The sequence below is a fragment of the Neopsephotus bourkii genome, unplaced genomic scaffold (assembly GCF_033783945.1).
Source record: "Neopsephotus bourkii isolate Nb327-2 ecotype Australia unplaced genomic scaffold, CSIRO-AGI_Nbou_v1 NB_690, whole genome shotgun sequence".
NCBI lineage: Eukaryota > Metazoa > Chordata > Aves > Psittaciformes > Psittacidae > Neopsephotus > Neopsephotus bourkii.
In genome coordinates, this window is record NW_026901189.1 from 555,692 (window position 1) to 571,197 (window position 15,506).

At 38.8% G+C, this 15,506-nt stretch overlaps 1 protein-coding gene across 21 annotated transcripts in view; it reads left to right on the forward strand.

The window, feature by feature from the left end:
- The window catches only part of SOX5 (SRY-box transcription factor 5), a 639,441-nt gene that overhangs the window by 378,296 nt on the left and 245,639 nt on the right, over nt 1-15,506 (forward strand). For 18 of the 21 annotated variants that reach the window (XM_061353703.1, XM_061353706.1, XM_061353704.1 and 15 more), the window contains one exon: nt 6,666-6,897. In XM_061353703.1, the coding sequence (XP_061209687.1) occupies nt 6,667-6,897 (231 nt within the window). In that variant the 5' untranslated portion in view covers nt 6,666. The remainder of the gene's footprint in view (nt 1-6,665; nt 6,898-15,506) is intronic. The other 3 variants (XM_061353712.1, XM_061353713.1, XM_061353714.1) reach the window with 1 other exon arrangement.

The window sequence follows — 15,506 nt, forward strand, 5'->3', positions numbered from 1 at the left end:
AAGTGATTTAAACTCTACCCATGAGAAAGATTTAGTTTATAGCTGCCAGAGAAACTCAAGAGGTGAACGTTTTCATGCCGATTCAGAAACTGGCTATACGACTCCAGTCAGGCACTGTCATGCCTAGTTATGGTGAGAAAACAACAATGCCTCTCTTGATAAAGGAAAAAAAAGTCTTGCACAGTCACAATTTTGACATACAATTTAAATCATCTCTCTACATCCTGTGGACTTGGAGCTGTCAAAAAGGCAAAGCCTGTGTTTGAATGGAAAAGCTTTATATTTCTTTAAAAAGTGTACCAACTATAATTATCCATAACTATGCAGGCCTGTTTTAATGCTGCTTTATAATTACAGGTCTTAATGCTAGATTATATGAAGTCATTTATAAATAGTCAGAACAGAGGGACTTTGGGAGTTTTTAACCTGTAGATTGCAGTGGGTTGTGGCAGCTGATGGGATTGCCTGTGTATGTATAGGGTGAGCTCTGTAGTGATTGATGAATCCCTTAATTAACTCCCAACAAGTTAAGATTTATGGCCTCATATCTTTTTCTCCTGACACATCTGTGTTTGTCACTTTTGAAGACATGGATAAGCCATTTCTCCAAAAGCTTTTGTGGGTATCTGAAATGTTTCTGAGGTATTTCGCTTAACGTAACAAGATTAGAGTTTTATGACATAAAATTTGTGAAATTTTGTGGCGTGAGCGATCATGTCGGAATGGATGCTGGTTGTATGCTAGAGGGCACTATCTCCTTGAATACTGGATACCATTTTAGATTTATTTTGGGTTTACAATCTTATATGAAATTAACCAAATCAACAAATGAAGCTGTAGTGGGATCACTTAAATGAGATTCTGTTAATAGTAATTTAAGAAGAGAGCTGTGGAAAGATCGTCACTTCTGTGAGACACTGAACTGAAGGGAAAAAAAGGAAAAAAGGTTATTTGGTCCCCTGAAATTATTTGGATGGAGCCAATACTTGTGATGGCACGAGGAAACAATTCATGTGGACAAAGTGTAGCTCTAACTCCCTCCAGTAGGAAAATCCAGCCATGATGAAGTCAGTCCAAAAACACTGAGATCAGTAGACACAGGGTATCAGTTTAAGCCTACAAAGAGTCTGTTGTAAACTGAATGCGATTAAAGAAATACGTGGAGAAGCTGTTGTAAGATGAATCGCATCAAATATCTGTGGACTGAGAGTGAGTCAGAGAAAGATTCCACTTCCCTGGGGAAAAAGAAAAATCGTTCTTGCTACCAGGAAAAGCATTTATTTAATGAAAAAGTAACAAAAAGCATGTTTTTTACGGCAATTTCTGCATATTAAGAAGCCTTTATAAAAACAGGAAAAAAAGAGTCCCTTTTTAAGAAACAGGGTTGTATTTGAATTCATCTTATGTTCCAGCCTAACCACTGATAAAAATTAATCATGGGGATACCCTTCAAAACTTCAGTGTGTCTCTACAGTAGGTTGAGTACTGCTTATGTCCCACTGTGTCTGAACTCTGTAGGTTTAGGTTGTCTAAGAAATTACTACTTAGCTATTTATAATCAGTAAAGATGGTTAATGGCAGTTAAAAAAAACCCTAACTCTTCTTGCAGGCTTAAGTTGCAGAAGATTTAGTCTGCAGAGGTACCTTTTTAGATTCAGAATCTGGTCCAGCATATTGCTACTTTTCTGAGAGATGTATCTTGGGGTTTTTTTGAGTCTCTTTAATCTTATCCATAAGTTGATTTTTGGGGAAAGTGATTGTTCCTTTCTCATTGTAAACCGTCTTTCAGAGGGGTTGTAATTGAAAACCCTTCTGAGTTTAAACTAATTTGAGGAAAAGATCTTGAAGCTGTGTAGGTTGTAAACTGTCACATTATCATTGAGGGTAGATCAAGGATGTTTGCAGTCCTTTGTTAAGATGGGATAATTCCAGTCCTTCTTTAGACCTAGACCTGTTTGAAAGGGCTCCATTTCAGGCAACATTATTATTCAGAATTTTAGCTGTTTCTCTTTTCTTATTGTTTATAACAGGAACTCTACTTGCATCTCAGATGCAGAATCTGGTAAGATCTACTGTTAGCTCAATAGGAAGATGAAGGTGAATGAAAAAAGACCATTTCAAATTCAGAAAAGGGATCATTGAAGTTGTAGAAATAATAAAAGACTTTCTGTGAATGAATTTATCTTGTATTGTGGTTTTCTGCTCATGAACTTGTAAGAGATTTGATCCTTTGCTGCTATAGATTTTGTAAGTTACTGTCCTTCTGGAATACATTCTCAAAAGAAGATATGGATTTGTTTATTTAGTGAAATCTTCCATTTTCTGGTGGAAAATTCCAACATGTTCATAAGGAGAGGTAATTTCTGTGAAACTCTAATGTTTGTATTTGATATTAAAGGGGATGATGAGATTTCTGAAAGGCCAGATTATGCCTAATGCGCACTGGCTATGGACAGAGGTACCTGAAAACAAACTGTGGTCATCATTTGAGCTCTATAATCCTTACTTGGGTTGTGCATCTGTTTTTTTTGAGTGTTGTAGTCGCTTGAAAGACTAACATAGATCCTCAACTTTGCTGCCTTAGCCATTTTAGCAATTTATTAGCCTTCTAGCATTCTAGTGGGCGCAAGGCTTGTAATTTAAACTGGATCTTTCAAAAGCCGCATGAAGAAGGAAAATGTTTCTTCTTCTCTACTATCGCTGTAGATTAGTCTACCATCCAACCTATAGGTTTTCATTTTAGATCAAAAACATAATAGTCTCTGCTATTACTAGTACATGGAGGTGGTCACCTGTATTGCCTTCCTTGCTTCTTTTTATAAATTCCCTGCAGAAAATGGTATCATCCCTGTTGGGAGCAGTGACAAGCAGAAGGCAATGATGATCTATAGCATGCTATCTAAGCACAATAGAGGAAATCACATATTCACTAAGAAAGTTAGCAGAAGAGCTTTATTTCAACGTGCTAGTCAAACTCTTCTTGTGAAACTACGTGACAGGATTTGGGTTATTCTGGGTTAACAGCATTAGGAGTTTTTTGATACAATTTGGGTGTGTATATATATATATATATATATATATATAAACCCAAATAATCAATACAAACCAAGGCATCCTCTATATTTTATTGTCAAAGTGAATTGTCATGGAGACTTTCATAGACAGTTTACAATATTTTCATTTGTCTTATTGAATATAAATGTCCTAAAGTATAGAACATTACTGTGGAATAATCAGCTAATGATTTTGTGTCCCTCTCTTTTTGTTTGCCAAAATAGAGACAACTGCTTAGCACTGATTTTCAGAAAGCAAGATTTTGTAAAAACCCAAGTTTATATTAAGGCAGCGCTGAAATGAGTAACAAAAATGTCACGCTCAGAATCGATAGCAAATGTATATCTTGGTGGGGTGCAATTCAGAATATGAATAATTCACGTTAACTTCAGGAGGGAGTTGCATGGTTTCTGCAGAAGAAAAGCTTGGGATCTGTCACGTCAAACATAGCTGCAAAACGCTGAATTCAGTGGGCTAGTAGAAAACTGCCAGTAAGAGTCTATGTGGTGATCTCTGTCTTTATACATATGCTTCGCTGCAGACACGTAGGTGGGAAAGCCTAGAAGACAGAATTCAGGTAGGATGTATGAAGTGTTAGTCTGTTGGACTAAGTCAAACATTAATAGAAAATACAGATTGCTTCTCTATGTACAGGCAATAGGTAGTTTTCAGAACAGGCAATGTGCAGCTGAGTGTAGGTTCTGGTGTGGATTTTTTTACCTGACTTTTTGTTGTTCTTGGGTTTTTGTTTTGGTGGTGTAGGTTGTTTTTTGTTGGTTTTTTTATTTATCTATTTTTGTTGTTTTGTTTTTTTTTTTTAAATGTAACCTAACTTGGCTTAGGAAGCAAAGCTCAAAATGAGATCATTAGAAGCAAAATAAGTCCTAACAAAGGGCTGTTTAAAGTCACTGTTTGTTTTCAGACCCAGTTGACTGCTGCTAAGAACCATTTCGTGCTCAATATGCCAAATCGTATGGACATGCTCCACCTCACAGCAACCCCACACATGGTTCAAGAGGCTGCTGGGCTTTTGAAATGCAGTCCTTTAACTGTGAAGTGGAAAATCAAAATAGGGTAATTAGAATCATAAATACTAGATTTTTGAGGAGGAGCAGTATTACTTTAGCCTGTCTTTTCAACTTTTTACATACAATAGTCTTCAGTTTTCTGATCAGAACTTAATATTTTCTGTAAAATATTTCTCCTTTTTACTTACTCTTCTTTTTGACTATGCCTACAAGATTTCTTATTTCTCAATCCACTATTACAGATGCCCCTGCTTAGCACAGTGACCCATTATGCCATCCATGCACATACCCTGATTTTCATGAACAATGTTGGTGTAATTAATCCCACAAGTCGTCTGCATTTTAATACTTCTCTGGACCCCTCTATTTTGAAGACGAAGCTGGAAGTGTTCTGGGTTCAGATTGTACTATAAAATCCTCAGCACTGCTGGATTTGGATGAAAAGTGCATTTTCCAATGAACTAAGGATTCTTTTCAGTCTTTCAAAAAATTCAATATACACATGTGCTATCAGAACAGTGTTACCATAAAGTCTCAGAAATTTCAGAATGTGGGCCTGAACTTTTAAGTCAGTTTTTTTGCATGATTTTTACAGTGCCTGCTGTGTGTATCCTTTTTTTATATAGAGAATACATATATCATCTATTATCTATCATAAATGTATATTACATTCATATGTGTCTTTTTCTGATCTGACTGTATGTAGGAAGTATAGGGTGCTTTGATAACAAATCCTCATTTACTTACTACAACCCTGAATTTGTGTTGTCCAAAGATTAGATTATTAATGGGTAAATTTTTAATTGCTTAACTATCCCAGATCTGCAAACCTGAAAAGATTCTTGCAACATGACTATAGTACTCTATTGTTCACATGGGTGAAGTTTTATAAAGATGAGTTTTGGCTTGATAGCAAGTTATTTTATTGTATTCCATTTTCTTCTCTCCTCTCCTCTCCTCTCCTCTCCTCTCCTCTCCTCTCCTCCTCCTCTCCTCCTCCTCTCCTCCTCCTCTCCTCTCCTCCTCCTCTCCTCTCCTCTCCTCTCCTCTCCTCTCCTCTCCTCTCCTCTCCTCTCCTCTCCTCTCCTCTCCCCTCTCCCCTCCCCTCCCCTCCCCTCCCCTCCCCTCTCCTCCCCTCCCCTCCCTCCCCTCCCCTCCCCTCCCCTCCCCTCTCCTCTCCTCTCCTCTCCTCTCCTCTCCTCTCCTCTCCTCTCCTCTCCTCTCCCTCTCCTCTCCTCTCCTCTCCTCTCCTCTCCTCTCCTCTCCTCTCCTCTCTCTCTCTCTCTCTCTCTTCCTTCCTTCTCTTCTCTTCTCTTCTCTTCTCTTTCTCTCTCTTTCTTCTCTTCTCTTCTCTCTTCTTCCTTTCCTTTCCTTTCTTTCCTTTCCTTTCCTTTCCTTTCCTTTCCTTTCCTTTCCTTTCCTTTCCTTTCCTTTCCTTTCCTTTCCTTTCCCTTTCCCTTTCCCTTTCCCTTTCCCTTTCCCTTTCCCTTTCCCTTTCCCTTTCCCTTTCCCTTTCCCTTTCCCTTTCCCTTTCCCTTTCCCTTCCCCTTCCCCTTCCCCTTCCCCTTCCCCTTTCCCTTTTCCCTTTCCCTTTTCCCTTCCCTTTTCCCTTCCCTTTTCCCTTCCCTTTTCCCTTCCCTTTTCCCTTTTCCCTTCCCCTTCCCTTCCCTTCCCTTCCCTTCCCTTCCCTTCCCTTCCCTTCCCTTCCCTTCCCTTCCCTTCCCTTCCCTTCCCTTCCCTTCCCTTCCCTTCTCTTCTTTTCCTTTTCTTTTCTTTCCTTCCCTTCCCTTCCCTTCTCTTCTTTTCCTTTTCTTTTCTTTCCTTCTCTTTTCTTTCCTTCTCTTTTCCTTTCCTTTTCTTTTCTTTTCTTTTCCTTTCCTTTTCTTTCCCTCTTTCTTTCTTTTTCTTTCTTTCTTTCTTTCTTTCTTTCTTTCTTTCTTGCTTTCTTGCTTTCTTGCTTTCTTGCTTTCTTGCTTTTCTTGCTTTTCTTGCTTTCCTTGCTTTTCTTTCTTTCTCTCGCTCTTTCTCTCTCTTTTTCTCTTCTTCTCTTCTCTTCTCTTCTCTTCTCTTCTCTTCTCTTCTCTTCTCTTCTCTTCTCTTCTCTTCTCTTCTCTTCTCTTCTCTTCTCTTCATTCTCTTCTCTTTTTTCCTTTTTTTTTCTTTTTTTTTTTTATTTAATCAGTTATGGTTAAATACATGCAGATTTTTATTCCTTAAAAAGCTAAGTTGACAATAGCTTGTATCAGGAGTCTCTTGCAAATGCAAAACCAGATGGGTATTTTTTTAAAGGAATTGCATTTCATTATACAGTCTTTTTAGGTGAATTTTCATGTTTAAGAAGCCAGAATACAAGAGAGTGCTATATTAGTGTATTATTCTCACAACAAACAAGCCACTGTTCTGTTGCTACCTGCTTGGCCATTGTTCCCAATTGTGTATGCTTTGCAGTGGTATTTGGATGGTTTCCTGCTCTCTGCCAGCACAAAAAAGGCATTTCTGTTACAATGGCCCCTAACCACACAATGACGGCATTAAGGATTTATTTGGAGGTTTCATTATTTTCTCCTCTTTTGTTCCTTCCAGGATGTCTTCCAAGCGACCAGCCTCTCCGTATGGGGAAGCAGATGGAGAGGTAGCCATGGTGACAAGCAGACAGAAAGTGGGAGAAGAGGAGAGTGACGGGCTCCCAGCCTTTCACCTTCCTTTGCATGTGAGTTTTCCCAACAAGCCTCACTCTGAGGAATTTCAGCCAGTTTCTCTGCTGACGCAAGAGAACTGTGGCCATAGGACTCCCACTTCTCAGCACAACACAATGGTAGGTTTGCTAATGGTCTATTGTGCTTACATCCATTCTTTGAATTCTGCCTCTACAGTACTTTGGCATCAAGATCTGTACTTTATGGAGTATACAATGCACAGTTACACATACAGAACACACTAAATAATGTGAAAGTTTTGACCTAGCTGGACTGCCTTTACCCTTCACTACAAACACTAAATCACTCACAGTGCAAACCCCGCTTTTCCTCACATTTGCCTACTGGCATTTAGGGTACTAAGATTTTTTTAGCTGCAGCGATGTGGATTTGAAATGTATGTGTTCAGCAAACAGTAAATGGTTTTGAAACGCTGTGAGAGTCATGTTTGGCATGGTGTCTGAACTATTACCCCAGTGCCAAGTTTATGCAATAGTTAAGGCACTGAAGTCTGTATAAAGGGTAAAAAAGGCAACTTGGGATTTTGCTTGTTTTAAAAATTCACATCTGATGTGTACTTCACATGCCACAGATACCTACAAGTAAATTTGCTGTGCTTATGGAATTAAATTAGCCTTCCACTTTTTCACTTGTGAATTCCCACCTTTTTGTGCACTTTACAGATGCGCTTATTTCATTTCATTTAGCAGCCCACTGAAAGACCAGAACTGGCTTTACCTGAAATCAGATAATCGAGGAAAAAGCAATGCCATGTTCTTCGCTAGTATCACTGTCATAACCTGATGTGCTTGGGCCCTTCATGCACAGTGCTGTGATACATTCTTACAAAGGTGGGAAAGTCCAGGGAGAGGCATTGAAACCTCCACAAAATTTTCTAGTGGGAACACACTCCGCTTTTGCCTGTTTACAAATAGACTGTAACTTTTCTGTTAGTCCCCCACTTTGACAAAGGCACTGACAATTTCATTTTAAGTGAAGATAATGAATGGACCTGCATATTTGAAGGCTTTTTAAAAGGCATTGCAAAATAGGTGATAGTGTATTCTCATAAAAGCCTGCAACAGCTCCGTAGCGGTATTTATGCCCTTAGAGCACCTTACACATATGTAACAAGCCCTAAGTAAAAAGTCTTAGGGATTATGATTTCTCATAGGACCAAGTCACTGGGTAGTCACTCTCCTAGACAAAATAACTCACTGATCCTGATGCATTTTTCTTCTTTTTTGGTCTAATGCTTAAGTTCAAACAGTGGTTTGGAATATTTAATTTTACTGTTATTGCAACTTTAAATGAAGCAGGAACATTGTTGAAAAAATTACTTGCAGGCAGACACTAGCTTTTCATCCTTTATCGTATGTTTTATGGAGATGAAATTCATTAATATACAGTTCCAGCCAACGGGAAATTAGGTAGTGTGACTGGTGTATGAGCTTTGTTGTATTTTGGCCTGTTCTAACAGAATGTACTGAAGATAAAGGGTTGTTCCTGGCAATATTTAAGTCAATAGATAAACTTGTAATGACACTAGGAGTGTAGAATCAGACCCTAATGAAATAAAACTTTGTTGTCTTTTAAGGAGACAAGCAGGAGTATTTTAACTGCACCTCACTGAAATGACTTAACTCCTCTTTAACTGATTTTAACTAACTTCTTTATTTGTTCATAGTTTTTAAGACTAAGAAGGTTAGCTGATTATCTAGTGTGACTTGCTGCTATGAAGGCTATATTTAATGTGATGTCAAAACAGTGTGTTCTGTCTCTTTAATACAAGATACCGAATTGCTGCATGATTTAGACACTTTTGCTGTAGTGGTGAGATGCTGTAGGCTTATCCAAAGTGTGTTTGGGGGGTTTTAGGGACTGGTTTTGTCTTCATCCATATTTAAGAAAAGTGCCAGTTTGTATGAATGTGACATCTTGGTAATGTCTTAGTGAGGAGTGTCTTGTCAAAATCATCATTAAAGTAGGTGAGAAAGGAAGTAGCCTATGTTTCTGCAGAAAGAGGGAAGTGATCAGTGTAAATGAGTAATACATATATAATCACTCCCTCTGTTGTTGTGATACGTAGTTAGAAGAAGGAAGTAACTGAACCTGGTGCTTGGATAACTTTCAGATGACTTCAGTTTGAGTAATTAGCAGTTACAGAAATCATTCCCAAAGGGTATTAACTTTGGTAGCATTACAGAGGTCATTTTTATTGTGTTTAGATTAACACGCTCTGCTATTTTGTACTGTCTGGGAAGCAAATCCAGTCATGTGCACATGTGCACACACCACCATACAGTGCAGTCCAATGCAGTTTTATTGATAGCTCTCTAGCAGTGTATTTCACACTTCTTAATAGCTTGTCAGCTGTGCTACTACACCTACTGACCGAGTCTGCTAGTGACTATGGAGTTCTCATTTCGCAGCCACATGCTGTCCTTAGCAGGGTACACCTTTATAGATCTCTCCAGTGTCCAGTAAGACAGGATCAGATGTAGGCAGTCTAGAATCATGTAATGCATCACTCCACTCTAAACCATCCTGCTTTGTGAGTGGTTGTTGGCTATGGCTCTTCTCCAAAGGGATTCTTAGATACACATGGTGTAGATCCAGAGAGATCTTTCTATGTTAGGTACATTTGCAACACCCATTTGGCTTAGGGAACAGTCTCAGCAGAAGAAAGCCACAGCCAAGGGATCTGTAAAAGGTACGGAATTGCACAGTTTTGTCTCACCAGTAGGCTGTGTAGCTGAATTCCTCTTGTTACCGTAGCCATCCTTGTGTCCTCATATTCTGCCTCTCAGCACTGTGTCATGAAGGAGCAGTTAGGAAAACAATTTCAACCTTGAGAATCAATTTCTTGGCCTCACTTGCCTAGCTGCTAATTGGCCCTCTGTTTCATAGTTTACTTCCAGCTGTGTTTCCTTTTACAAGTCTGACCAGCTGGGACATCATAGGATCCTTAAGGCAAAGGGCTCATTGCACTAGAGTGATAACAGTTTATCCAACTGAGACTTCTGAAAATTTACCCTGTTCCACTTTACCAAGTTGTAACAACTGCCAAGTTAGAGACACTGCTCAGAATGCTGGGTAATTTATTTTTTTTTTAAGGAGGGCAAAATCCCTAGAAAGAAATCTTAAAACCTAACCAGACATTGGCAAAAAAGTACAAAACCCAGCTTCCTATCAAAATGAACAGGGTATTTCTGATAATGCTGGAACTGAAGCCAGAGAAAGGTTAGTGCAGGGGGCACAAACTGAAAATGTAGGAGGCTCCGTCTGAGCATGAGGAAACACTTTTTGCTGTGGGGATGACTAACTGTAGAACAGGTTGCCCAGGGAAGTTTGTGGAGCCTTCCTTCTTGGAGATACTCAGAAGCCATCTGGACACAGTCCTGGGCGGCTGACTAGGTGCCCCTGCTTGATCAGGGGTTGGAATAGATGACTTCCAGAGATCCCTTCCAACCTCAACCCTTCTGTGGTTCTGTAAAGGCCGGGACAGCACTATCCCAAACTGTCTTCCTCTTGATAGAAGAAACTAGATGCTTACTGTAAGTAGGAAAGCTCTTGCATTGATAAAAATGAAACTGAAGCCTCAGTAGAAAATACAAGACAAATTATTTGACCTAGAATATATACAAGAGTCCCCTTAGGACATTCATAGCAGTCTCTAAGCTTAGCAGGGAAACACTTGAGGAATTACAGTATCAGTCATTACCTCTTTTGAAGAAACCTATTCAGGCTGCAATATTTAGACAACACAGACAGTTTTAGTTCATGTAAGTTATGAGGGTTTATATAATTTGTTTCTGTTTGTCCTCCTTACCATGTTGCTTTTGCTGCTTCTCAAGACTACTGATTTCACCAGTGGTGTCTCTCTGCTAATTTCTGAAAATAAGACGTCAAGGCTAAAAGCACTGATTATAGTACACTATGGGCATGGTATCCTGTGGTCAAGTTTGGCCATTTTTCTTAACTGTAGAATATCAACCAAATACTGGAATGATGATCTGGGGGGGGAGGGGAAAGGTAAAAAAAGGAAGTTCTGACTAAAAGTTCAAACTGGTAAGGTGCAGTTTTAGTCCAGATTTATCCTGGACTTCCAGTGGGATTTAGAATTCATTTTCAGCAGTGCTTTAATTGATAGGAAATATTACAGTGTGCCATTAAGTAGCTTTATTGCTTCACACTAAAAAAACGTTGCATTTCTGTGGGTAATGAAGTTATTTCTCTGTAATTTGGGAGTAATATTAAGACATTTTGGTCATATTAAAAACAGCACTACTAGTGGTCAAAGAGCTTGCCAGCTCGTTGCTTCATGTTTTTCCTCCACTTTTCCAAAATAAAGATTGTTTAATGCTGCATTTGAATTCTCTTATCACATACATCCTGGCCTGTATTTCACCTATTGGTCTGGGGTTATCAGCATGTGCATAGTGTTGGATCAGAAAAACAGGCAGCTAGAGCACTTAGCTGCTATGTAGAAGTTGCAAAGAGAATGGAAATCTGAATGCATATAGCTTTTTAAAAAGTCAAATAGGACTCTAATTATATGGAGCTAAAGAATGCCTATTAAAAAAACCCGAAAAACCACAGTGGTTTTAGAGAAATTTTAATTTCCAGTGTACCTTTGTGCATCAAGCTTAGGATAAGTTATTGTGATGGTACAATGCGCAGTGTTGTGAACACCAGTGCCGTTATTGTGCCAGCTCTAATAATGAGAATTTCATTGTTTGGGGAGAGCAGTCTCCTACACTCTAGACAAAAGTGTAATTACTTTTGAACGATGTGGAATGTGCTCAGTTTAATAGCACGGAGAATAGATTCACAAAGATTCAGATAAAGCTAGCTTGGAAGCCATATGTGCAATGTGGCAGTATGAAATTGTTAGCAGGCACCGTAATTGCAACACACACACACACACACACACACACACACACACACACACACAGTTTCACAGTTTAAACTATAAACTGTTGTTTCTGTAAGAGATAGACAGGCTTATCTGAACAAGACTAGTTCAATTAAAACAAAGCAGAAACGGTGGTAAGTTTGCATTTGTCTTTTTTTGGTGTTCTGTCCTTCCTGTCTTAATGGTAAATTGATATTTATAAGATGATGAAATTGCATTGTTGCAAACATTGCATTATAAATATCACCACAGAAGTAGCACGTGAAAGCAGTTTCCACAGATAAAATTTCAGGCTTGTATTGGAGTTTGATCTTTTCAGTCTGTACACTTGCACTGTTTCAGAGGATGGCTCTGTGGGCTATTAGGAAAAGGAACAAATAAAGAAGAATCAGCCAGAACTGATCAAACAGATGTAGAAGTTGCCTACTGTGTCATTTAGTCCAGACTCTAGAGAACTCTGCAGTCCTTAAGAACCAGTGGTGGTGGAGCTAGAAAAAGTTCTGATCCCTCTCCTATCTGCCTGACAAAATACCTGCTATTTAAGAAGTTGTTATAACCTGCCTGTCCTCCTTGCCATGATCTGTGTTATCCTGGTTCTCCAATCCTGTCATATCTATGTATGTAAGTAATACCTATAATATTTAGGTATCACATGCAAACTACTTGTTGTGCAGGTCCCATATAGGGCAAGTAAACATAATGTTTTAATTCTTCATGTGAGGCAGGGAGCAAAGCCATAGTGCAATTCAGGAGCAGTATGCTAGTTTATGGAAGTTCCCTTGGTTTATTCTACCACTCTCTTAATACAGTGAGTTTTGCTTACTTGTGGACATGGAGGATCGGAATGGATATAACATTCCAGCTGAAGCCAATAGGCAGAAAGACTGGCTGAAGTTTGAGATTACCCATTGGTATTTTTCAGACTCTGAAAGGTCTGAAGGTTGGTTAAGGAACAATAAATAAGTAATGAAGTAGGAAAACATTTTTTTCCAAGCAGGAGGAACTACATTTGAAACAATAAATTAACAAATCAAGACCAGACTTAGCATCTATAAATTTCCTGAAATACAGTGTGCAGATGACTGTAGTTTTTAAAGGCCATGAAGAGAAGTGGAAACAGCAGTTGTTTGTTTTTGCCGAAGATCATCTTACTGTGAAGCAGTCACGTTTTTAATGGATTCATTTGAATGCAGTTAAGCAGAAAATAATCAACAGAAAAGTAAACACCTTTGTTTTATAGAAATGCTGGGAACTGTATGTATCCATTGTTTGTAAGTGATTATATGGCTAGGAATCAATTCATTGACTTCATACTAGAAAATATCTTCACTTAAGCTTCTTGCAAAAGGCTTGTAAAAGGTAATTCAAATGAAGAGCTGAAAACTTCCCCAGGAGAAAAGATAAGTAAAACCATAAAGTCACAGTCAGTAGTATTTGAACCAGATGGTGTCTCTTACAATGAAAAAAACTAAAAAATACGTAAGCCTTAAAAGAAAAAAAAGTTGGTCATCTTTCTAGGGAAAGTCATCTGTCCTAGGACTTCCACATTGGACACAGTGGTTTCATTCCAAATTAATATCTCAATCCAGACTGCCTTCAGTAAGTAGTTCAGTTTTCAATTACACACTTTACTGAGACCTGCTAGACAATTTCACTGAAGACTGTACATCTTTGCTGCAAAGAGTGCATTTGCATCAGCTCTGCCAGGTCAGCCAAGTGGTGTATTCAGCTTTCATGGCCTGGAAGTGTAGCAGCATGCCCACAATGGTACATTGCATTGCAGCCAGTACCCAGAGGACTGGGACAATAATCTTCCAGAGGGAAGTAGGAGATAACTACAAATTTGGAACAAAATCTTGAAGCTACTGGTTTGAAGAGCGGTGATGAGGACAAGGGTTTGGAGAAAGCCCCCAGCAGGACTGCAAGATTAGTTTTTCAGCAACAATTTAAAGAGACTGTATTTAAGTGCTCCTACTTATTCATAGTAGCTTTTACTTGCAAAAAGTCAATCCCTAGGTGTGACATAATACAGGTAGGATCTATGGTATCTCCGTCCTACTGGAACTCAGAACAGTAGCTGTGGACTTCATGTATTTTCTCCAGTTCAGGTCCATCACCTATGGCACTCTGTTCGAATTTATTCTGAAGCACTGCCCCTTCTTTGGTGATAGTGAATCTCTACAGTGTTCTAGTGAGGCAGAAACTCTGCTGCCACTTAAACCTCCAGTTCTCCGTGGCTCTGGAAAGAGAAGGCAAAAGATACGTAGTTATGTTTTCGTGCTTTTCCTTTCAAACAGTGATGTTATCTCTTTTGGCCAAGCTTCTGCACTGTTAAGAAGTTTGTGGCCTTGGGCTGACAAAGTAACTATAAGAATAAAGACCAGCATACCAGATTTGCATACTTCTATCTGAAGCATGCCTCAAGGAAAGGGATGTGTGAATCTAAGTTGGTTATATCTTGCCCCCTGCATAATGCAAATTTCTGCTTTTGCACACCACTGACTAATTTTTCTTTCAGTAGTTGACCATTCATTTTAGAACTTCCATATCCACTTAACTTCCTCCAAGCAGCTGGTGTGGTTTTGTCCCTTTCTTTTCACTGCAGGTGAGAAAGCTGTTTTCTCTATTACCAGCTTTATAAGAACAGTATTACTCTTATCACTTTCTGTCTGCTTGCAGTTGTCCTCTGAAAACCTTTTTCTGCCTTGCCCATTTTCTTTCTCTGTTTGTAGTAATATTTAACTCAGTCATTTTTATGATTAAATCCATTCTAAAGCCTTTTAGTAAATAGCTCATATGAGGATATTGCACAGTAAAAGAAAGCATTGTGCTATTTGCTTGGGCAGAATGTCAATAAACTGGAGGATTTTTTCTTTTTTTTTGATATGCAGCTCTACTTTCAGTAGAGATATACCAAAACTGAAATACATTGTGAAGTACTGGTCATGGTTTCTTGAATGTAAGGGTTGCAAGGAATCTCTGTGATTATCAGCTCCTAACAGTGCCAGAACCTTCTGCTACACTCAGTACTCACAGTCATGTTTTACAGTCTCTTCTCTCATTATCAAATGTTTGTGTCCATAGTTAGGATGATACCTATTACAATTTTTTCTCTGTCCTTTTAATGGCTGAGTGAAATGCTTCATCATACTTTTCGCCTTGAGCATTTTCTCAGATCATAAAAACTTAAATTGGATTAGGCTGTGCTTTCTTTCTCTGTTTTTTCTTGCCACTCCTAATGCTTTTGCAGGTTCACCAAAAGTAATGATGGTTGGAGTGATAATGAAAATGTGGCTTCAGGCAGTTGCTAGCATTTACAGTGTCATGTCATCCAGTCATGTTTTTTCATGGAGGTAACTAATTCTTGTTTTGGGTATATCAGTGAAATATTAGCACCTTCTCCACTGTAATTAAAGGTTTTATTAATTTTCTTGGGAGATTCATGTCTAGAGAAGGACCTATGGCTATAGAGACTACAGGTTTCAATATGTGTTTGCTTAAGTATGAGCATCTAACATAGATGGGTTAACTTCTACAGCACATGCTGAAACCCCTCCCTGCAGAGCAGATCAGCATGCAGCAGTGTTCCTGAACCAGCCAATGTTCCAAAGTGTTTCAAGACAATTCAACAGAGGAAACAAACTTTTTTATTAAAGAGTCATTTATGTCTGGGGCAGCAGGCTTGTCTGAATAGTTTGGCCAGCCTCATTTCCAAAATCTCTTGAACATTGTTTTAAGTTCTTTGTTTGTTTTTTTCAGATTAGATACAGTTGTGTGACCAGATAAGGCTTTTTTTGCTCTTTGCAAAGG